At 41.8% G+C, this 23,300-nt stretch overlaps 1 protein-coding gene across 2 annotated transcripts; it reads right to left on the reverse strand.

Annotated features, from left to right (window-relative positions):
• Positions 1–198: 198 nt before the first annotated feature.
• Oat (ornithine aminotransferase) lies at positions 199–19,584 on the reverse strand. Of its 2 annotated transcripts, none has more exons than XM_051193186.1 (10): positions 19,435–19,584; positions 12,957–13,189; positions 10,475–10,699; positions 10,158–10,253; positions 7,334–7,461; positions 5,652–5,774; positions 4,872–5,000; positions 3,578–3,691; positions 2,292–2,436; positions 199–1,060 (listed from the first exon to the last, which is right to left on the reverse strand). In XM_051193186.1, the coding sequence occupies exons 2-10, from the start codon at positions 13,153–13,155 to the stop codon at positions 900–902; spliced, it is 1,320 nt and encodes a 439-aa protein (XP_051049143.1). In that variant the 5' UTR covers positions 13,156–13,189; positions 19,435–19,584; the 3' UTR covers positions 199–899. The 2 variants fall into 2 exon arrangements, with proteins under 2 accessions (XP_051049143.1, XP_051049142.1); XM_051193185.1 differs by lacking the exon at positions 19,435–19,584 and adding an exon at positions 19,338–19,361.
• Positions 19,585–23,300: the final 3,716 nt, after the last annotated feature.

Below are 23,300 nucleotides of genomic sequence, written 5' to 3' on the forward strand. Positions count from 1 at the left end.
GCTGATCACACTAAATTCAGCATCAATATGATGACCTCCTCAGGAACAGGGAGCATCAGGGTGCCTAAAGAGGGGTGAAGTGGTCAGAAAGCCCACATCTGCTTTGAACAGCGAGCACATTACAGGAAGTTATTCCAAAAAACACACTAGAGAAAAATGAAACAAAATTTAAAGGAAAAAAATTAAAAACTCACAGTATTATACAGATATGAACTAATCATTGCTTTATTTAGAATAAAAAGCCTGAAATGCCAGTCATAAGAGTGAAATACACTGATAATTACCAATATGGAGATACAAAATACTCTGTTGGTGTAAAAAGAAAAATTAAGCTTTATTCAAAGAAATACTGAAAATAAATGTCTTACAAATTGCAATCAAGCACTCAAAGTGTAATTTAGGAATGAATTCTCAGAATCTATACAATACATTCTGGTATTGGCCAATGAAAAGTTTACCAGAAACTAGTATTTTACATATGCTTAACCTTCAATCATCTTAACATTCATTGATTCAACTGCACAAGGTTAAGCAAGTCTCTTACGTAGTATCTCAGAAATAACTTTCAAATACAAAACGTTCACACCAGTAAGGGAATTATGAAAACATATATAAATGACTGCAGGACTAGCTTTGAAGGCCGTGTACAGGTGGAAGCACTTCACCTTAGAAAGTTCCCACAGTCAAAACAACAAAGAGAGATGCCACTCAACCTCCTGTCACACAGCCAACTGCAGGCTCCTGTCACCCTTCTACGCATCAACTGAAAAAGATATGCATATATACCCAAAAAAAAAAGTCTTAAGAGACAAGCAAGTGGGATCTGCCCACTGTGAGCACAGATTCATAAGATGCCCATCTGAAGATGGCTCCCAGGGGCCACTGCGCAGTTTCTACTCTCAGAAGGACAAGATGGTCTTGTTAATGATTTCCACCGACTCCCGGATCTCATCCTCCTTGATCACCAGTGGAGGGGCTAACCTGATGATATCACCATGGGTTGGTTTGGCAAGGAGCCCATTATCTCGAAGTCGAAGACACACCCTCCAAGCATCACAATCTACAGAAAAATAGTCATAACATACATGCAAAGATTAACAGTGAATACCCTCATCATAGAAAGGCAGCGTAGCCACAGTGTCCCCAGTGTCTACTCAGGAAAAGCAGCTCTGAGTCGGTGCTATGCTCAAGGGGCTGCATCTCTGACTTTTTGGCAAGTACATGTCTGGGTTTGAATGACATGTTTAGACTGTTACAGGCAGAATACCCCTTGTCTGCAGTGCTTGGGGCCAGAAAGGCTCCTTCCAAATTCAGGAATGTTAGCACACACAGAAGGAGAGGAGGTGTCTTGGAAAAGGGGCCCATGTAAACACGAAAGTCCCATTTCACACTCACACAGCCTAAAGGTAATTTCACAGAAGACTCTTAGTGTACCTGCATCTTGATTATGGCCTGTTCCCTGGGGTCAAGTGTTAGATTTTCCAAACCTTTCAGATTTGGGACCATTTCTATTTCTCAAATTAGAGATACCTAACTAACATGCAATCATAAGGAGCTAACGTGAAAGAACTTGGGTAGGATACATAAAATGAAACAATGGAATAAGCAATCCCTGAATCCCAGGAACACTATACATTGCTGATATGGAAATGCCTCCAGACCAGAACTAAGCATCATTTCCCAGCAGTGTTTCTCAACCTGGCTGCAGGCAGAACCACCTAGAGCTGCCTGAGTCTGCTCTACCCTAACCGATCACATCAGATACTCTTGGGTGGGACCAGGCTGGGTGGGTTCCTTTCTCAAAAGCTCCTCTGCAGGGAATCACTGCTTCAAAAGGAAGGGTTAGCCCAAGAAAATCCAGCAGGGTGCCCTGGAGGGTGATAACTGATGCCACACAATGAGGCCTCAATCCTCTGCTATCTATTAACAATAAAGTCATTTCCTACTGCTATCTATTAGCAATAAAGTCATTCCTACTGCTGCTTCCACAGCCTCTGCTGGATGTACAAAGCATTCAAGTGAGGGGAAAAGATTAACAAAAACTAACCCAGAATCGCCAAGTGCTGCCTGACTAACAGACAGGAAAAGAAATGTCTGCAAGGAACAAACACTTTGTCAAATGAGTTAAACATGCCTTCCTGCTGGAAAGATCTACATTTAGGATAACATTTATATAATCATCTAAATTCATCTAAAAGGCTTGACCAGCAGTCTAGTCCACTGTTAGAGAGGACTGTCCTACCCACTATGTCTTTGAAAGGGCTGTCGCCATAATGTGCTGTGAACATTACCTTTGGTTTCTCTGATGACAATGGCATTTAGCAATCCTTTCCCTCTTACAGCAGTCACAACATCAGAGGGCAGCTTCATGAGCTCCTTTCTCAAGATGGTGCCCATCTTGTCTGCATTTTCAGCAAGATTCTCCTCTTCTAAAACCTGTTTTTTAAAAAAATTACACAAAGTTAAGAGTGTCCTGGAGCAATCCATGTAAGGCTAGAAGCAAAATGCATCTGTGATGAGGCAAAGGTCAGAGTGACATCACCTGCATTTTCTTTTCAGGGCCTGTATTAATTGCTTGCTAAATAAATACAACCTCGGAGCCTTGCTTTAATCACAAATCCATTGTCAACCAGTCTTCATGGCAAAATAAAGATTAAAATTTGTTTAATGAGAGCCAGGCAGTAGTGGCATACACCTTTCATCCCAGCACTTGGGAAGCAGAGACAGGTGGACCTCTGTGAGTTTGAGGCCAGCCTGGTCTACACAGCAAGTTCCAGAATAACCAAGCCTACACAGAGAAACACTGTCTTGAAAAAATAATCATTAAATACAATATGCCCGTATTGAACACCTCAATGGATTAAGGTATAATGTAACTTTAAACTGCAACAGAATTGCCTTTTCCCTCCCCCTAACAAATTACTGTATCTTGCATCTATTTTCCCAGGCTGGCTTCAAACTTGATTGTTCTGCCTTTCAGCTTCCCTAATGCTGGGATTACAGGTGTGGACCACCATCCTGAACTTCATTTTTATCTGTGTGGTACTAAGGAATCAAACCAAAGGCCTTCCTCTTCCACTGAACTAAGACTACCAGCCCTCAAATCCAAGTTTAAAAATAAACACAAGGGGAAAAGCGCTTTGTGGTCGGTCACCTCCAATCCTAGCACTTGGGAAGCTAAAGCAAGAGGATTTAGAGCTGTCTAGCTTGGGCTACAAAGTAAAATCCAGGCCAGTGTGAACTACATAGTGAGACCTTGATTTGAACATAACAGACAAGAAAACAATAAATCTTGCTTGCCAAACCAAAGGTACACAGTAGGTGGTCAGCATACAGGAAGGAGTTCTGCCACTGCCAGGTGACTGACTACAAACCAGAGACGCCCAGAGAAATCTAATCTATTACACAAGGCAGAAAGCTACCTTACTTTTTGAGAACATCTTGCTCCTAAAACCTTCCCTTCGTACTTTATGTTCTCTAACACTTGGCAATCTTATTAAACTTCTTATTACACCCGGACTCAAAATTAAAAATAACTTCAACGCCACTTCAATCATTCAGCCCTATCAGTTTTCACCTCAAGAGCTGCAATGGCAATTCGGCAGCCTAGTGGATTGCCACCGTATGTAGAGCCATGTTCTCCTGGTTTAATGGTCAGCATTATCTCATCATCACACAGCACCGCAGACACCTGGAAGACAGAACCCACCGTGTCATTCCTCATAGTCTCAGCACACCAGGGACAGACATTTCCACAACACTGATGTAGTGAGATAGTCCTTCTGTGGCACTGACCACGCCCATTGGGGGTGGAGCCATGGGCGGAAGTGACCTGTGGAAGGAGGTCGGAGAGAGAGCCAGGAAAAGTTCTCTTGCTGGCGTGACTCGGACAGGAGAGCATCGGGTTGAATTTCCTGGTGTTCATCTGTCTAGGTTGTAAGTTATTTCTCCCTGAATAAACATCTATTCGGCCTATTTGTTTATCCTGATCCTTATTTAACCGCAATACACTGATATTAAATTCTATCAACCAGCAGTTTATACATCTGCCTCTAACTCTTAGTAACTAACTCTAAGACAGGCCCAACACATTACAGAGACAGTAAACAAACTTCAGTGGCATAAAATAATACATACTTTTAAAACTAAAAAAACAAAAAAAAAAAAACTTTTATTATTTATTTTATGTGTATGAGGTGTTTTGTTCACATGTATGTTTCTGCAATCACTTTTTTAGTAGTGCCCATCAAAGCCAGAGAGGGTGTAAGATTCCCTGGAATTGAAGTTACAGATGGTTGTGAGCTGCCAGGTGGAAGCTGGGAACTGAACCCAGGTCCTCTGGAAAAGGAGCCAGTGCTCTTAACTGCTTAGCCATCTCTGTGACACATGCAGAACTCTTTTAGCAATGAGATAATTTACAGTCCTCTCCAAAATGCTGTGCTTAGAAAACAAACTTGGGCATTCTCTGTAAGAAAACAATTTAGTCTATTCTGCAGAAACATCTACTCTTCAAAGCTCTTTGGTTCCACATCAATTACTGGCTCTTGATGTCACCCAAAAAAATAACAATTGTCCCATCTTACATTCACTGTTCATGGTTTTGAACGAACAATTAGTAGTGCCACTTTCTGAAAAGTGGGAGGGACTTCTGAGGGGAAATGCTTCCGTCCAAATCAAACGCCACAGTACATCCAAAAGCACACATTTAACTTGGACAAAACTAACCAAGTGGACCACACAATGGAACTCTAAAATGTTCCGGGTGATCTATATTACATGAGGTCAAATAAAATAATCCAGAAGGCATCCCAGTCAAGGTCAGAAGAAGAAAAAGGTCAAGGTCAGAAGAAATAAAGGGATGTTGAACTTACAGGGTATAAGCCACCAGAAAGGGCCTTCCCAAGAAGAACTATGTCAGGCCTGACATTCTCATGATCCACAGCCAGCCATCTACCAGTTCTGGACAACCCTGTCTGTATTTCATCAGCAATAAACAGGACCTGGGAGAAACAGGCAACACAGCTGTCATTCTCACTTCACGAGGAAACAAAGACCACCATCATTTCAACCCTCCCACTAGGTATCATTCTGACACACCATGCAATCTGTAAAGATGTTTTATTACCCATACAATTTCAATGATGTCCTATGGAAATCTGTTGCCTGTGTCAGGCTAATACCTCTCCGGTGCCCATGTGGCAATGCTTTGCATGGCAGAAAAGCATTTATACAAACATGGAACATTTGTAGGGCTTTAATTTGTAGGGCTAAGAACAAATTCAGATAAGGAACTCCTAGGTAATTATCAAATATTTTCTGGAATTCTCCATAGTAAGCAAACTATACTTTTAGCTTTGGTGAAAGAAAGGGAAGGACATTTGTAATATCTGGAGCAAAGGAACATAAGACAAGGCTTGGGAGGGATTAAAAGAGCACAAGTCTCCTAGAGAAGAGAGAAGAAAACCACAGTAAAGGCCTAGAGGCCTGCAGCTGCAGCAGACCAAATACAGTGTCTCACCAGTGTTCTACAGCCTGAAAAGTAACTGCCACAGAATGTTCCTCTAGTGGAAAGTGAGACAATCATTTATCCTGTTGGCAGAGTTCAAACAAGTGCAGGAAGTCTGGCCTCACTGCAAAGTGAATGGGACCACCTGGTGCCTGGTGCAGAGTTCTCGAACGCCCGTCAGATATCCTGGATCAGGAACAATAACACCAGCTTCACCCTGGATGGGCTCCACCATGAAGGCAGCAACATTTGGATCCTGAAGAGCACGCTACAAAAGAAACAGAAGGGAGGTCTAATAACTACCATTCTACCATATTTGGCAATTGAAGTCAAATACTATACATACTTCCTGTTAAGAGTAAAAATGAGGGACTGGAGAGGTGACTTGGCAGTTTAGAACACTTGTTGCTCTTACAGAGGAACTGGGTTTGACTCCCAGAACCCATTTGGTGGTTCACAACCATTTATAACACCAGTTTCAGGAGCACCAGGCATACATACATGCAGGCAAAACACTCCAAGTAAATAAATAAATAAAATAAATAAATAAGTAATGGGGGAGGTGATGAAGCTTGGCATGGTGGTTCACACTTGTAACTGCAGGACTCTAGCATGCTGGGTTTATAGGCATATACTACCACTATGCCAGATTATCCCCACATTTTCCTACATCATAGATGTATTACAACTAAAAGCTAAGGAAGGAGCTGAAGAGGTAATTCAGCCAGTAAGAGCACTGGCTACTCTTGCCAAGAACCCCGATTCCATTTTTAGCACCCACATGAGGGCTTACAACTTCTTTTAGGCCCAGTTCCAAAGGATCCAATGCTGTTTTCTGACCTCCTTGAGCACTACATGTACATGGCAAGCTTACATGCAGGCGAACACTCACATAATTTTTTTTTTCAAAGACTAAGTGGCCTGTTAAAGCCATCTTATGACTTTTTTGTTTGTACTTTACAAAATACTCCACACTTTAGAGTTGAGATGATATGCCTCAGTGGTAGAACAAATGCCTAGAATCTACAAGGCCTTGGATTCCTTACCTAGCACCACAAATAAAGTACTACAATTTGTAAGTTTTAAAAAATTTTATCTAGGCCAGGAGTGATGATGGTACAAACCTTTAATCTCAGCACTTGGGAGGCAGAGCCAGGCAGATCTCAAGATGAGTTCAAGACTGACCTGGGCTACATTCTGTTCCAGGCCAGCCAAGGCTTCAAAATGAGTCTTTCTCATATGAGAGGGAGGGAGAGAGAGAGGGAGGGAGGGAGAGAAATTAATTTTACATAGCCATTAAGTGGGTAATACTTGAGTTGTTATGATCTGAACTGGTTAGCTGGCCTAAGTACTTACTATATGATAAAAGTATATTTCCCTGGGTTGGAAACTGACTGCCCACTACTGAGATTAAGTCTCAGATGTCAGCCTAACTACAATGCATTTTCAGACCCATAGAACTTTCTTTGTTCTATAGTACTGGGGTCAAGCCCAGGACCTCACTCACACATGCTGTGTTACCATGGAGCAATCTCCCCTGCCCTCCTTAAGGATTTTAATTTTTGATAGTGAGTATTTGTCTGTTATATGTATGTATCTGTTGCTCAAAGTGCCCTGAACTAGAATTACAGAAGGTTGTGAGCTACCAAATAGATACAAGGAACTGAACCTGAGTCCTCTTCAAGAGCAGTATGTGATCTTAACCATTGAGACATCTCTCCAGCCTTCACATTAATGTGTTTTTAATTCACATACTGAACAGGTAACAATTAATTCAATATAGCTTCCAGTTGCTATGAGTCAAGTGCCACAGCCACCCTGATGTACCTCCAGTGCAGGCAGATCGTTATATGGGATGGTTTCAAAGCCTGGCATGAAGGGTCCAAAGCCTTCATAACTGGTCGGGTCTGTGGAACTGGAGATTGCAGACAATGTTCGACCCCAAAAGTTTCCATCTAAAAGGAAAGACAAACAGTGACTATTCCAAAGAAACCCACAAGTTTAATAAGTACTACCCTACAAACACCTTGTGAAGCCTGACTAAAAGGATCATTTAGAGAAAGTCCGTGAACTTTCAACTACTCAAACAAAATCTGATACTAATGTCAAACGGTTCTCCTAATAGAAGGCCAATGTGCCACCTTCTAATTTTTTAGACACTTCTCTACACTTTTCTCAATTCTAACCAAAGCCTAACAACAGAGCCATTCAAAGCATGATTTTGAGACAAAGAAGGTACATTTACAATAAGAATGAGAGAAAGAGAATAGAATATCCTGCATAGAGAGTAGCAGTTTCTTTTTTTTTTTTTTTTTTTTTTTTTTTTGGTATTTTTGAGACAGGGTTTCTCTGTGCAGCTCTGACTGGAACTCACAATGTTGACCAGGATGGCCTCAAACTCAGAGAGCCACCTGCCTCTGCCCAAAGGCATATACCACCACTGCCCAGCAGCAGTTTCCTTTTGATAATCCAATACTGCAAGCTACCTATTCAACATAATGCATTTTCAAATTCACTTACAGCAAATATCCTCAGACAATCCAAATACTTTCTACATTGCCTCCCTTGACATTATAATCCTCCAAAATGCTAAATGAAACAGATACCTGCCTTTCCTCAGGATCAGGGAATAGATGGGTAATCAGCCTAGGAGCTGCCTGTCCTTAGAGTTTCCACTCTAGTAAGAAGTAAACATCCTAACACCAACCAGAAAAGCAAACAACTACATGATTTCCAATGGGGTTAAACCCAACCATGGAAAATACAGTGGAAAATGGAAATCCATCACACTAAGGATGTGTTGACATCTCTACCACCTATACCAGCAGCAACTCAATGAACTCCACACTGGGTGCTGTATCTTAGCTTCTTGGCATCTCTACGTATCACTCTTGCAAAAGCCTCTGTCACCTGAGTCTCTGACTCATGTGTCAGTCCATCTTTTTTCATCCACATACAAAAGCATATTCTTTAAGAAAACATGCACTGATGAGACCAGTAACCAACTTGTTCTCCTCTCCCTAGCCTCAGGAATCTCATCCTATAGCTCACCCTGCAGGAATAGAGACAGTCTTCCACTGTTATCCCAGCCCACTGACTCATCAGCCTCTGTCAATACAATGTTAAAATTTCTTTGCACCCTTCACTGGTATGAAAGAGACTGTACAATCAATCTATAATAGCCATCCAGGATACCCACAACTTAAAATGGTAAGTTACAGACAGTTGCTTATGAAACCATAGCAATGTGACTGGATTAAGCCATCCTTTTTTTGAATTACTCACAAAAGTGGAACCTTTCCCATTTCTTCTTTTCTGTTTCTTTTGCATTCTGGCAAGAACCTAACTATACTTTCTCGAGTACTTTAGGCTTTCTCATGCTTTGGTGAAGCCGTCCTGTCTGCCACATAGCTGCTATCTGCCATGTGGCGCCTGTCTTCTTCTTCTGTGTCCCTCCTCTGAGGAGCTGCAGGATTTACATCTTGTCTACTTATGGCTGCTCTTTTAACTCTGAATAAAATGTCTTTGAGATTTAAAAAGCAAAAATGGAGCCAAGTACTTGGGAGGCAGAGGCAGGAAAATCTCTGTGAGTTCAAGACCAGCCTGGTCTACAAAGTGAGTTCCAGGACAGAGAAATCCTGTCTAAAAATACTAATCCCCCCCCCAAAAGTGGTAAATTACAGAACTGTATCAATATTTCTTCAAATCATAATCTGTCATCTCAAATACTAATTGCCTCTACTCATGACTTCATTGTGCTACAGGATCTATAATTTAACTGTATGTATTCACTAGACAAAGCAAAAGTAGATTTTGACCACAAAATCAATACATACTTTTTTTTTAACTAAAATCAAAACTTTAAAAAGTCAGAATCTACCATTTGACTATCCCACAAAGATTATCATCTCAGATTGCATCATCCTAAAAAAATACTTTTAAGTCTCTTTAACAAGAATTCAAGTATTCCTTCTTGACCATTCTCAGAAGTGTAACAATGACAGCTTCAGCCTCCTGCTCCTGATAGTTTCTAAGAACACAGCACAAGGGCATATTCAGTATTAGGACTAAAGTCCTGGCCATAAGCCAGCATGGTGGCTTTAATCCCAGCACTTGAGGGGTAGTAGCAAGCAGATCTCTGTGAGTTTGAGGCCAGTCTAGTCTATATAGTGAATTCCAGGAAAGCCTCAGCTACAAAATAAAACCCTGTCTCAACAAATAACAGAATGAAGGCCAGCCTGATCTACAGAGTGAGTGCCAGGAGAGGCTCCAAAGCTACACAGAGAAATCCTGTCTTGGAAAAAACGAAAAAAAAAAAAAAAAAAAAAAAAAAAAAGAACAGAAACTATTGGCTGCAGATGCTCAGTGGTAGAATGCTATTACAGTAAAATAGCTGTGAGGAAAACGTGATTAAGATGAGGAATTAAATCAAAGCCACTTACTTCAAGGGAGGATTAAGAAGTTAAGAAAGAAAAATCTTGAACTAGGGATGTGGCTCAGGAGTACAGCCTGGCACCCATTAGACCCTGGTTTCATTCCAGAGTATCACAAAATGAAGAAGTAACTAAGAAATCATAGAAGAAATTCCCCCCACCAACCTTTATAAGACTGTCCATAAATAATATATCATGTAACAATTAAATTCACATACCAGCAAAAACAATCTTTGCTTTGTATTTCTGGATGCCTTTCACAGTGTAGCCCCAACGACGAGCAAGCTTGCAGGCAGTTTCCCCAGCCTCCACTCCTATTGTAGGGAAAATGCTCAGATTTGACTAATGCTACAAATTATCAAAAAACATAAGCTTATCATGTGGTACACAAGTGAATCCCAGTCACTTGAGACATTCATTTCAGGGAGATTGTAAATTCAGGGCCACACTCAGCAATCTAGTGAGATGCTAAATAAATACAAATAAAAAAAATGATTGATTTATTGGGAATTTAACAAAAATGGGAATGTTTTACCTGTATTCATAGGAAGAACTTTGTGGTAGTTGAAAAGCTTGGTGATATACTCCTCATATTCACCAAGGACGTTGTTATAGAAAGCACGAGATGTTAAGGTCAGTTTGTCCACCTGGCTCTTCATAGCATTTATGATCTTGGGGTGGCAGTGTCCTTGGCTGACAGCACCATAAGCGCTCAGGAAGTCGAAGTATTGCCTGCCTTCTACATCCCACACATAAATACCTAAATACATAGGGAAGGAAAAGAATTTTAGAGTCTCTATATGACATAAGACCCCCAAAATGAAGACTGATTTTTTTAAGCCCTCTACACATCTACATATGAAACTACTTAATAAATTTTTAGGCTTAAAACTTAGTTTATTGGCTGCGTGATGGTGGCTAATACCTTTAACCCCAGCACTCAGGAGGCAGAAGCAGGTAGAGCTCTTAGTTCCAGGATAGCCAAGGCTACACAGGGAAACCCTGCCTCAATGCCCCCCCACCAAAAAAAAAAAAAAAACTCAAAAACTTGGCTTAGTGAAAGAAGTATTAAGGCTATATTTTATCTGTTTACCTCTGACACATATATTTAACAGAAAAGTACAAAAATACTATAATTCTATCATGAATTTTGGGTTTTAGTGGTAAATAAGAACATAAAAATACACCCAATAGTAAAAACATAAAATCCAATGTGAAGCTCCACAGTTTCCATTCCAAATGGACAGTCTAACTATATATAAGTTTATTAAGATATAAGTGTGTGATGTTATTTTTATTTGCACATTTTCTATAATAAAGTTTGTTTTCAAAAGAAAGGAAGGAAGAAAGAAAAGAGGGAAGGAAGGAAGTTGTAACCTCTTTAGCAATTTTATTTCAGGAACCAAAAATTTGAATTTACAAAAAGGTTCACAAAATAGACAAAAGTCTTACAAAGTGGAGACTATAGCCAACTACATGCCTGATAAGGACTTAGTATCCAGAACTCAATGATGACAACAAAAATGACTAGGCATGGTGGCACATACCTATAATGCCACCACTGAGAGAATAGGAACAGAAGGGTCAGATGTTCAAGGACAGCCTGAACTAAGCATGACCCTGTTTTTCAAAATGGTCAAATAACTTGCTAACATTCCTGAAAAGATATAACACATCACCAGTTATTAGAGAAATGCAAATCAAAACAAGACAGTTATTAAAAAGAAAAAAAATGGGGCAAAGATATAAACAACCTGGAACTCACAAATATTGCTAGTGGATATGTAAAGTGGTGTAAAACTGTGGCTGGGTGTGGTGGTGAACACCTGTAATCCCAACACTTGGATAGCCGAGGTTGGATGAATGCAAGTCCAAGATTAACCTGCACAACACAGTAAGAGCCAATACCAAAAATTAAACAAAAACAACATGGGGTACTCTGAAAACAGGTAGCTATTCTGAGCTGGGGAGATGACTCAATGAGTAGGAGTTCTTGCTGTGCAGACATGGCATGAAGACCCCGGCTTGAGTCCCCATATCCCACATTTAAATAAAGTTGGGCATGGCCACACATTCCTGTAACCTTAACATTAAGCACAGAGACAGCCAGGTCCCAGGAGTTCACTGGCCAGCTTCATGTCCAGTGAGAAACCCTGTCTTAAGGGAATACAGCAGAACCTGAGAGATTAAGACCCCAGACTTCTTCTTTTGCTTCTGCTCAGGCTTGAGAATCTCACATACATGACCTAGCAATTCCATTCCATAAATGAATTCAGGCAGTGCCAAACTTTGAGAAATACCAGCTTACAGGGCTGAAAGAACTCAGTTGGGAGAATGGTGCAATAAAGAAATACTGGTCCAGGGAAGAAGAAAAAGGAAGAGGAGGAGGAAGAAAAAGAGGAGGAAAGGAGGAAGAAGACCAGGAAGAGGAGGGAAAGGAAGTAAAGAACTACTGCTGCTATTGGTCAACAGACAAATGAACCCAAAAAGGAGAGTTCTGGTCTAAGGTTCCTTTTGTAACTAAGGACACAAAAGAAAAGTGGATTCCTGCTGTATTGTTGACTTCCTGATCCTGATGACCACATGTATACATGTGGCCTGGAACCCTAGAAAAGACACACTGAATATCTAGGAGTGGAAGCTAGAGAACAGGGTGTTCCTAGGACCAGAGGGGAAGCAAGAACACAACAAATAAAATCCCTCAACTATCTGGACGAAGAGGAAAGAAGTATTTTAAAATCATCATAACTTTTTTACTAGAGTTATACCAAAATAAAAACAAATAGCTAAAAAGAAAATTTGGTGGTGATGTTACATTCGTATTTCTTCTACATGTACCCTAGGCGAGGCCACCATGGGGAAGACACACTGGCACAGGTGCCCTAGACACTTAGTAAAGTCAAAGGAGCCCCATCTGCAAAACTCATCAGTGAGGGCTGGATATGAGAATATACAAAACAACTAATTCTTATAACACATTTCCAGCAAATGTGGGGGTGGATTAATCCAAAACATACCTTTTCCTCTCTCCAAGGCTACAGGTAAAGGATGGTAATTGTGTGCACCATACTTAGATTCCCGTTCAAAAATATAGTCAGAGGATGGCGGGCCTTGGACTGTCTTCTTGGTTGCAACAGATGCAGCAGAGGCAACCGAGGCATGGATTCCTCGACGCAGAGCAGCAACAGTCTGCAAACTTGCTAGTTTGGAAAACATTGTGTGGATCCTTCAGGAATGGAAGTACAGAGACCTGTCCAAAGTAAGAAAAGGTGCTGCGTGAGAACCTTTCCAGGGTCTCCACGCATGTCTGTTCACCAAGTAATTGCCGAGCATCTACCACAGTCAGTATCCAGCCTTTTCCTAACAGAGTACAAGGCATATATTAGGGCACCAAGTCAGAGGCCAGAGCTGCTGGGCAGCCATGAGTCATGGGGTAAGAAGCAGGGGCTATGAGCCATATTGTACCTTTTTAAAGCCCATGTTTTATAACTCTGGGCTCAAATGACCATCTGGAAGAAGGACTACAAGCAGCAAGCACATGCCTCATTCTCTCCGCCCCACTCCTGGCCTTCAGGACCACCACCTCTATTCCCTATTTTGCATCTGTACTCTGTCCAGGTATATAGGTAGTGAAACAATAAAAGTGGTTTTAACCTAGGTGAGGTAATCCCAGCATTTAAAAGGCAGAGGCAACATGTTCAACACAATTTCCAAACCCGCCTGAGTTACAAATAGCCTCTGTCTCAAAATACAAAGGCTGGTGAAGGGGGTGGATAGAGAAACAAAGCTAGAGAGATGGCTCAGAGGTTAAAAGAATTTGCTGATTTTGCAGAAAATCTGGGTTCAGATGTCAGCACCCTTATGGTGGCTCACAACTGTCTGTAACTCCAGGGGATCTAGCATACTCTTCTGACCTCTGCAGGCACCAGGCACCCACATTATGCACATATATGCATGCAGACAAACATTTAGTACATATAAAATAAAAGCAAATAAATCTTAAAAGAAAAAATGGAGAGAGACAGATAAAAGTAACTTTTGGAGGCTAAAAAAGAGTTTAGCAACCAAACTACAAAAGGTAGATGCTGTCATTTAGTACAAGTATCTAAAACTCCTGGAAGTCAAACCATGCAAACAAAGGCAAAAGATTTGTTCTGTGACTGTTAAGAGTCTTGAGCTTTTATAGTAACAAACACAAATATATAAATGGATGAAAAGAGGATGTTTCTATAACCCCAGCTAACACACACACACACACACACACACACACACACACACAAAGTATCAAAACATCAGCTGTTCAAAAAAAAAAAAAAAGTAATTTCAACTGTTGAGTGATGGTGACACACACCTTTAATCCTAGTACTTGAGAGGTAGAGGCAAATAGATCTCTGTGAGTTTGAGGATAGCCTGGTCTACAGAGCAAGTTCCTGGACAGCCTGTTACACAGAGAAACCCTGTCTCAAAAACAGAACATCAGTTTCAACCAGAAGAATATCAAAATACATAGAGCTAGGTTAGGTGGATGAATTTCTGAGCACTCTGCTCACTCACATTATTACACTTTCAGAATCAGGCTACTCTCTCTGCCCCAGTCCTAAAACCAGTCCCCACCAGTGTCCCCCCTACTTCTGTGTGCACAGCTAGCTCACTGTTCAGATCACAGCAGGTAAAGAGACTGAAACAAAGACTAGAGTAAGGAAGGGACTACAATGAAAAGGAAAACAGAACATGCATAGGTATCAGGTCTGGAAGCAGAGAAGGAAAACATTTTAAGATAAATTCTACATTAGGGGAAAGTTACCAAAACCCAGGTATGCTTGGGATGTCTGTATCTCCTTGTCTGTTTAAATAAAATATAAAAACAAATAGCTAATTCATGTTTCAACAAAATTCTCTAACAAGTCAAACCATGCATAATCTTAGCATTCTTGACTGAACAGCCAAGTCAGCCAATCACGGGGTTTGGCTAACTTCCCTTTCAACTTGGCTCTCACTCCACACTAAAAATCCAGTGAGGTTCAAGAATTTGCAATCCCTAATCAAATCCCACAACTCTGTCTTGTTTGCCAAAAACTTGCCATTATTCTTTTTTCCCACGGTTCAGACCAGAGTATAGATTTAACATTCAAGCTCTAGGGACTGTTGAGAAGATCCCTGTGACTCCTAGAGTGAATCACACAATTATATACATATGTACATTTTCTAAGAAACTTAAAGGTCTGTAACTTCCACAGTGTTTTCTCTTAAGCTAATAAAAACAATGCAAGAATCCCTAGACTGGAAATGGCGGCTAACAAAAATGACTAACTGTACTACAAAGAACTGATCCTCATCACCACCACTAAGTTTAAAACACCTATTTATCATTACTTTCTAGGCTCTTTACAATCTACACAGTATATGCTGTTTGAACTACTAAAAACTTAAAACAATATTAATTTTTGCTAGCAAATAAGCATAAAACATGATGTGATGGCACAGGACTTTGATCCCAGCACTGTGGAAGCAAGCAGATCTCTGTGAGTTTGAGGCCAGCCTGGTCTACAAAGTGTTCCAGGGGTGCCAGGACTATTATACAGAAAAACCCTGTCTTGGCAAAAAAAAACCATGTTTTCTCAGATACTTCTTAGCAGTGTACTTATTTACAAATAGGCAAAAACACTCATACACATAAAAATAGAGAAACCTTTAAAATAAGTTTCTAATGACATGGGAAGGTATTTTAGGATATGTTTAAGTAAAGGAAATTAAATTATGCATACTGAATGTTCAACTAGGCAAAGAGTATTAGGAAAAACTGAAGAAACAGAAAACTCACTGTGACTATCTTTCACTATTCTCTATTTTCTTCAGTGACCATAAATTGTATTTATGGTACTGGCTGGTGATGGTGCAGGCCTTTGATCCCAGCACTTGGGAGGCTGAGGCAGGAGAATCTCTTGAGCTCAAAGCCAGCCTGGTCTACAGAGTGAGTTCCAGGACAGTCAGGCTAGATACAGAGAAACTCACCTCTTTAAAAAAATGTATTTATGGTCTGAAACACTGTGAATAAACTCAGACATGGGTCTGAGTGGTTTGACAGAGACTAGGAAATAAGCAAAATCAAGTTAAATGTTCTGGTAACCTTTGAGAAAACAATGTTTTAAGTACAGTCAATACTCCAAGGAAGTGCTACAGCCTTGGGTCCCCTGGGTTCTTAGGAAAAGGGTCAAACTTAAAATAAAAACTACTCTAATACTTTTGCTGCCTAAGTCTACAACTCTGATTTTTCAATAGTCAGAAAGACAACTCAAAAACATGGTATTGAAAAAAATTCCTTAAAATGCTTCAATGGTATTTTTTACAGATGCAAGTGACTGCAGAAGGGGTCTGGGGGGCTGTATTCCCAGCATCTGGGGGCACTGAGGCAGGAGAGTTTCCAGGCCAAGGCTAGCCTCAAATGACTCACAATAAAAACTGCAAGGGGACAGAATCTAGAAAATATTACCTAAACTCAACTTACCTCAGTTTACACAAGAATTACCTGCTCAGCTGCAATCAATTTATCTGCAGAGTCCCCTCAATTTTATACAGAATGGTCATTATCAGTAGACTTACAAAATCTTTCAAAACATGAGTAGTATCCTCCAAATCCTCAAAGTGGATCTTTAACTTAACTGGGAAAGAGCAGAGTTGCAGGACCACGAACATTAGAATCTACTATGCACATTTCTATTAAAGACCCTCTGTGTCCAAGTTACTGAGTTTGGTACTATATGGGAACTATCAGAACAAAATTCTAATTAGAACAGACTAATCAAAGTGGTCTTTAAATTAGCCACCAACAAACTTCTCTAGGCTTGGGAAATAGCAAAAGTAGGCTAGAAAACCCACAGAGTTTCTCAATTTAAATTCTGTCTGTGGCTCTAGGGGGTGAATGTGTCAGTCTTTCTGAACTCCAGTTCCCCATTTGTCAAATGAGACTGAAGTCTTTCACGGGTGTCTTGAAGAGCTCATGTTAAAGCTCCAGGTTTAGCACAAAGGAGGCATTCATTAGGTTCTCTTCTGCTCTAAGTTCACAGGAATGCTAGCCAATTTCTACACAGAAAAAAAAAAAAAAACACTGCCATGGTTTATTTTTTAAGCTGAAAGCTGAATTATTTTAAAACTAAATAAATACAACAGACCTGAGGATCTGCTGGTAGAGTACTTGCCTAACAAGTCTGAAGCCCTGAGTCCCATCTCCAACACCAAATAAACCAGAGAAGCAGAGGCAGGAAGATTGGGAGTTCAAGATTATCCTTAGCTATCCAAGAAGTTGGAGGTCAGGCCCGTTAGCATTCGACTTTTTAATCCCTGCATTCTGCAGGCAGAGCCAGATAAATCTCTGTCTGATGCTAACCTGGTCTACATAGTGAGTTCCAGGCCAATCAGGGATACAAAGTGAGACCCTGCCTTAAAAGTAAATAAATAAGTAGAAATCAGACAAGAACACCAAAAAGAATAACCAACCATGTCTCAAAACCACCTAGCCTGGGTAAGGGCCTTCTGCAGGCAGTCTTTTGTTTGACAAGTGAACAATATCCTTACTGAAGACGTAACTCCTAAAGAAGGCAAGGTAGCAACAGAAAGTGACCCACACTAGAGAGGTAATGAGGCCAACCACCCTGCATCAGAGTAAGTTAGATCTGAGAAGCTGCCTCTCTGTCCTCCTGTGCAGAAACTCATCTTTTCCTCGGGGGTTCACTCTTAGACATAACAGCTCTCAGTCTTCAAAGGGCAAAACCATGTGCTGCTCCAAAACATGTTATTATTCATTTGTTGTTTATATCTACTACTTTATATTATTTATTTCTTATTTCTACTAAGCAGATATAAGGACCTAGAAACGAGAACAAGTTCTAATGATAGGCTGAGAATTCTGAACACCTAACATTTAATTTGAAGACATCACTGTTCACTGCCTTGTATCAGCCCTCAGCAATATTTCCACAGTAGTTTCCATAAAAAGGGCTGCATTTGGAAGAATTTGTTTAGTCTGCCTTATTAAATAACATTTTCTTAAGTTACTCTAAAAGGATCGTCAGTGTAAAGTCATCCAAAAGCCATTGAAAATATTCAGCTTGAGAAGTAAATTTGGTTTGGCTATTGTCAAATATTTACTTTCCTGAGGTAACCATTCACAAATACAGGCCTTATTTTTTGAAGTTCTGCCAACAAAAGCTTTGTTTTATGTAACCAATATTCTGGCTAAAATTCACCTCACGTGCGTCATAGGCAAACAACTAAAGGAATACTACTGGAAAAGGATTGGACCAACTCAACCTAACCCTCCACACGCCTCCCCAAATCACTGCCCATTCATTACTATTTTTAAAAGTATGGAATTTGACTCATCGGTAAGAACTCAGCAAAGGCCATAAACACAGACCCAAATAACTATGATAAAAGTAGATAGTGAAAGGAAAATATATGAAACAGGAAAAAATACCTTTAAATATATGTACTATTTAAAGTTTTAGGAGCTGGAGAGAAGGCTCAGCAGTTAAGATCGCCTACTAGTCGTCCAGGAGACCAGAGTTTGGTTCCCAGCACCCACATTACATGGCACAACTACCGAGAACTCCTGATCCAGAAGGACTGGACCTCTCTGGATTGAAGGGCATCTGCATCCATGCGCACATAACATACATACACACACACACACACAATTTTAGAAATCATAAATACAGTTTCAGGTTACATGAAATTAATTTACCTACAGATGCTCTGACAGTCCTGATTGAGGAGATTTAGGATGGAGAAATGGAAGGCTATTCAGTTGGAAAGGACACTTCATTCTAAAATCACTTTCTTCTTCCTTAATATATCTTGACACTTCTACAAGGTAAATAAATGCACTACCATGTGTGATATAGGCCTGAGGCAAGGTTTGCTGGCATCAAGAGTTCAATTAGACTGGCAATTAGACTAGGATTTCCTGAGGTTCGGCATCATTTGCAAAAAGCGGGGGAGGGGAGTGGTCTCCGTGCTGAAAGCCCTGTAGAGCAATCCCTAGCCAAGATGTACACGTCACTTCCTCAATCCTCTTATTTGGTTTAGAGCTGCAGAGACGGTGGGGAGTGCAGAGGGTTGGCGCGAGCAGTCGCGAGTCCTAGACCTAGAAGCTTCACGAAGAACTGGATCGGCATCAGCTCCCCCCTCCCCTCCGGCTGGTGTCAGGCCACGCGTTCACAGCTCTACCCCCCAGGTGCTCCAGACACCTTCTCGAAAGCCGAGGCCTCGAAGGCCCTAGGCGAGAACCCCGAGGGCGGCGAGCGTGAGCCGTGCCTGGCAGGCAGCCGTGCCACGTCTCCAGCCTCCTGTTCCCTGCCCGTCCCCCCGCCGAGCCCGCCCCGCTCTGGGATGTGCCTCACCCTAGACCGATACATCCCTGTGCTGCCCCGGCTGAGACTCGGGGGACAACCAGCAGGTCCCGAGCCGCTTCGGCCCACCCCGGAGAGTGCTTGATACCTGACAGAGTCCGCTAGGAGTGAGCAAGCGCGCTGGAGTCACGAAGCCCGAGGAGGCTGCCAGGCGCGTCACGCTATTTAAGACGCCGTGTCTGCCCCGCCCCGCCTGTTCTTGCAAGTCATTGGCTGAGGTGGAGGGCCGCACACCAATCGCACGAGGCCCGCCCTCGCCCCACCCACCCGACCTTGAGCCGCGGGGCGCCAAACTCGGTTGCCCTCTGTAGAAGTGCAGTCTGCCTTTGTGGCTGCGGCGCTTCTGCTGTAGACTGAATTTAGAAGCAGTTCACTTTCTTTTACACGCAGGGAAACATAGGTTCGAAGGGATGCTGGCTTTCCACTGCGTTTCCCTAGCTGACGGACCCTCCAAAGCCTTTCCTGAAAGAGCCCCTTGGGTACATCATTATCTCCTCTTAGAGGCTGAAATCACATGACCTTGAACCCTCACGTGCCAGAATGGCAGAACCACTTAACTGATACTTGTAGTATCATCTCTGCAGCTGTTAAACACTGCCCAGCTGTTAGCTGTTGTTAGTCTTTGGAAATGACAGCAACATAGTACAGACTTGCCTGCTCTGCCCTACATCACCGTGGTTAAAACTCAAACCCCCCCAAAAAAAATATATTGCAGGATAAACAGAAGCAGGTGTTTGAATATCATTTTGTCTATAAAGGCCATTATAAATCAGATGCAGATACTAGAAGAGACCCAAAGTTACCCAACACAGTGCCACAAGCCGCAGGCAGCAGGAGACTGTCAGCACAGTGATTCACTCCTGAATGCATCAGGGTCAGCCAGAAAGATTTCACACTCCAGTTTGAAATGGCCCTGTGTGAGAGAGAAACCACACCGGTGGAGAACTAGTGCACCAGGGAGAGCCATTATCAGTCAATAGCTAGAAGTGGGGTTTCTAGAACCAGAGACAGGAGTTTGAGGAGAGACCACTAGGAGGGATTGGGTACTAAGAATTGGATCTCCAGCTGGGCGGTAGTAGTTCAGGCCTTTAATCCAAGCACTAAGGGGGCAAGAGACCAGCAGATCTGAGTTTGAGGCCAGCCAGGTCTGCAGAACCAGTTCCAGGACAGCCAGGGATACAGAGAAAAACCCTGTCTTGAAAAACAAAAACAAAACAAAACAGCTCTGTCTTTGCCAGAGTTCCTCATGGACTGAAGCCACTCAAAGGCCAGAGGCCTAAGGCGTCTGTTAAGACATTCCCTAGACAGTAGCCTCCCTAGACAGAGAGCAAGACAGAAAGAGGAAGGAAAAGAAAACAGGATGGGAAAGAGCTGGGGAAATGGTTCAGTAGGTAAAGTGGTTGTTGAGCAAGCATAAAGAGTTCGGATCTCCAGTGCCCACATAAGTGCTGGGTGGGCATAGAGGCCCATGTAGATAGAGTCCCAGTGTTCAGGGAGGTAGACAGGAAAATTTCTAAAGCTGTGGGTTCCAGTGAGAGACCCTGGCTCAATAAAATGTGTAAGGAGGTGAGCCACTTCTACCTGGTGAGCTTCCACCCCTATGGCTTGTAGTGCTGGGATTAAAGTGCATGGGATCCCATGTGTTGAGGTCACCTTTGTGTGAGCTCTGTTTCTCTTTTAGACAGGATCAATTTCATGTAGCTCAGGGTAGCCTTGAAAGGACAGAGATCCATCTGCCTCTGTCTCCCAAGTACTGGAAATAAAGTTGTATGCCATCACTGTCTGACCCCTATGGCTAGCTATTGTAGCTAGCTTTGCGCTCTGATCTTCAGGCAAGCTTTATTTGTTAGATCATAAACAAAATATCACTGCAGTTTCCCTTTTTTGTCCAAAATAAAAAAACACACTTTGTGTACCATGCACCATGCACCATGCACCATACACCATGCAACATGCAACATGCAACAGACAAACAAAAGAAGATGAAGGTAGAGGAAGAAATGGGAGATATTCAACAGCCGTAACAGGAAAAAATCTTAGCCAAGCTGAATAGTAGAGGCAGGAAAGTAATGTGGACTCTGAAACAGAACTGTGAAAGGCAGAGCCTACATCTGCAGGAACACAGATCTAACCTCAGATGGGATTTGGCCCTCTCTGGCTCGTCCTGCCTTTAGCCAAGGCCATTTGCCCAGCTCATTACCATAATCATCACTACCCTTCTAGGGCTCATTATGATTGTAACTTTGTCTTTTATTTCCTCAGTTCCTTCTTACCACCTACTTCACTATGTTCAACCTCCTGGGGGTTTGACCCTTCTTCCCCTGGGGTCAGAAAGGAACTGTTTCTTTGTGGTCCTGTTCTGCAAACCTGGACAAGTTCTGGAGGCCGGAGCCCAGGAATCCTGCTAAGCCTTGGCAAGCAGGAGAAGATGAGCTCATCAGAAAAGCCAAGTGTAACAAACATGTGGCAATGCTTTTGGACTCACGGGTAGGGTACTCTTTGATGAAAAGATTTCCACAAGCAAGAAACTTCTGGCACTGTCTAGGTTTTATCACTTCTCACTTATCAGAGAAAGGCATTGGGTACAAAGAGCATGATAAAAATTTATGGTTTCCCTCCTAACCGGTTTTTTTTTCCATCATTAATTGTAGCCAAGAAAAGAACAACCTGTACTCAAAGTTGCCTTTTCTTACCCGAGAAACAGAGCTACTCTGATTACATTTGCACGATCTAAAAAACGTACGAAGAGAGCACACAAGGCAGGGATTGTTGAAACTTGGACTCTACCAGCAGATTCAAGCAAGTAATCTCCAGAAACTGAAAAACATAGTGATAAAGAACAACCCAATAACAGATAGCCAAGACCCAAGTTAAATCCACAAGTTAATTTGACAAATGTCCCTTAAGGGACATAAGCATCTGACTTTGTGTGGAGTTTTACAGCAGGTGAATCATTGTGAATAGGGAGGGAAACAGACAACTGGGGAATCTTCCTTCAATAGTTATGAACAGAAATCTAGCAAGTTTGACTTCATCTCACATGGAAAGTAGACAATTCTCAGTATTTACTGACTAGAGAAACTGTGGTTGCCAGGCATGGTGGCACATTCCTACAATCCCAGCACTGGGGAAGGAGAGGCAGAAGGATCATTGCAGGTTCGAAGCCAGCCAGAGCTACACAAAAGGACTCTGTTTCAGAAAGGGAAGGGGAGAATGGAGGGAAAAGAGTATGTGTTGCTTGTATACAGGATTGGTACTCAGTTCCCAGAACCCACTTCCGGTAACCCACAACTGCCTATAACTCCAGCTCCAGGGGATCTGATGCCTCTGGCCCCTGTGCACACCTCCCCACACACATATTCACATATTTAAAAAATTATTTTTTAAAAGCAAACAAAGAAAGAGGTGAAAGAATATGGGTTATGAAGGCTTTTTTCCCCAATACATCACTGTCTATCTTAGTATTTGTTGTTAGTATAGGCTACATTGGCTTGGACGTTTTTTCCCTTCTTTTTTTTTTTTTTTTTTTTTTTTTTTTTTTTTGAGACAGGGTTTCTCTACTTAGTCTTGGCTTCCCTGGAACTTACTCTGTAGACCAGACTGGCCTCAAACTCACAAAAATCTGCCTGTCTCTACCTCCCGAGTGCTGGGATTAAAGGCATGGGTCACTTCTGATGGACTTTGAAACTTTCAACCGTTTGAAAAATCCACACTAGTTCCAAGGAGGAAGTCTGAGAAGAAACCTCAGGAATATTAGTGAAAACAAAACAAACACACAAAAAACAGCAAGAGAAAAAATGTAGCAAATCATATTCATGCTAAAAAGATATCTTCCCAGGGCTGGAGAGGTAAGCTCAGCAGTTAGAGCACTTACTACAGGACCTGAGCTCAGTTCTCAGCACCCACATCAGGCTGCTCCCAAACATCTGTAATGCCAGCTCCAGGGAAATCCAA

Source organism: Phodopus roborovskii, unplaced genomic scaffold (genome assembly GCF_943737965.1).
Source record: "Phodopus roborovskii unplaced genomic scaffold, PHOROB, whole genome shotgun sequence".
NCBI classification, from domain to species: domain Eukaryota; kingdom Metazoa; phylum Chordata; class Mammalia; order Rodentia; family Cricetidae; genus Phodopus; species Phodopus roborovskii.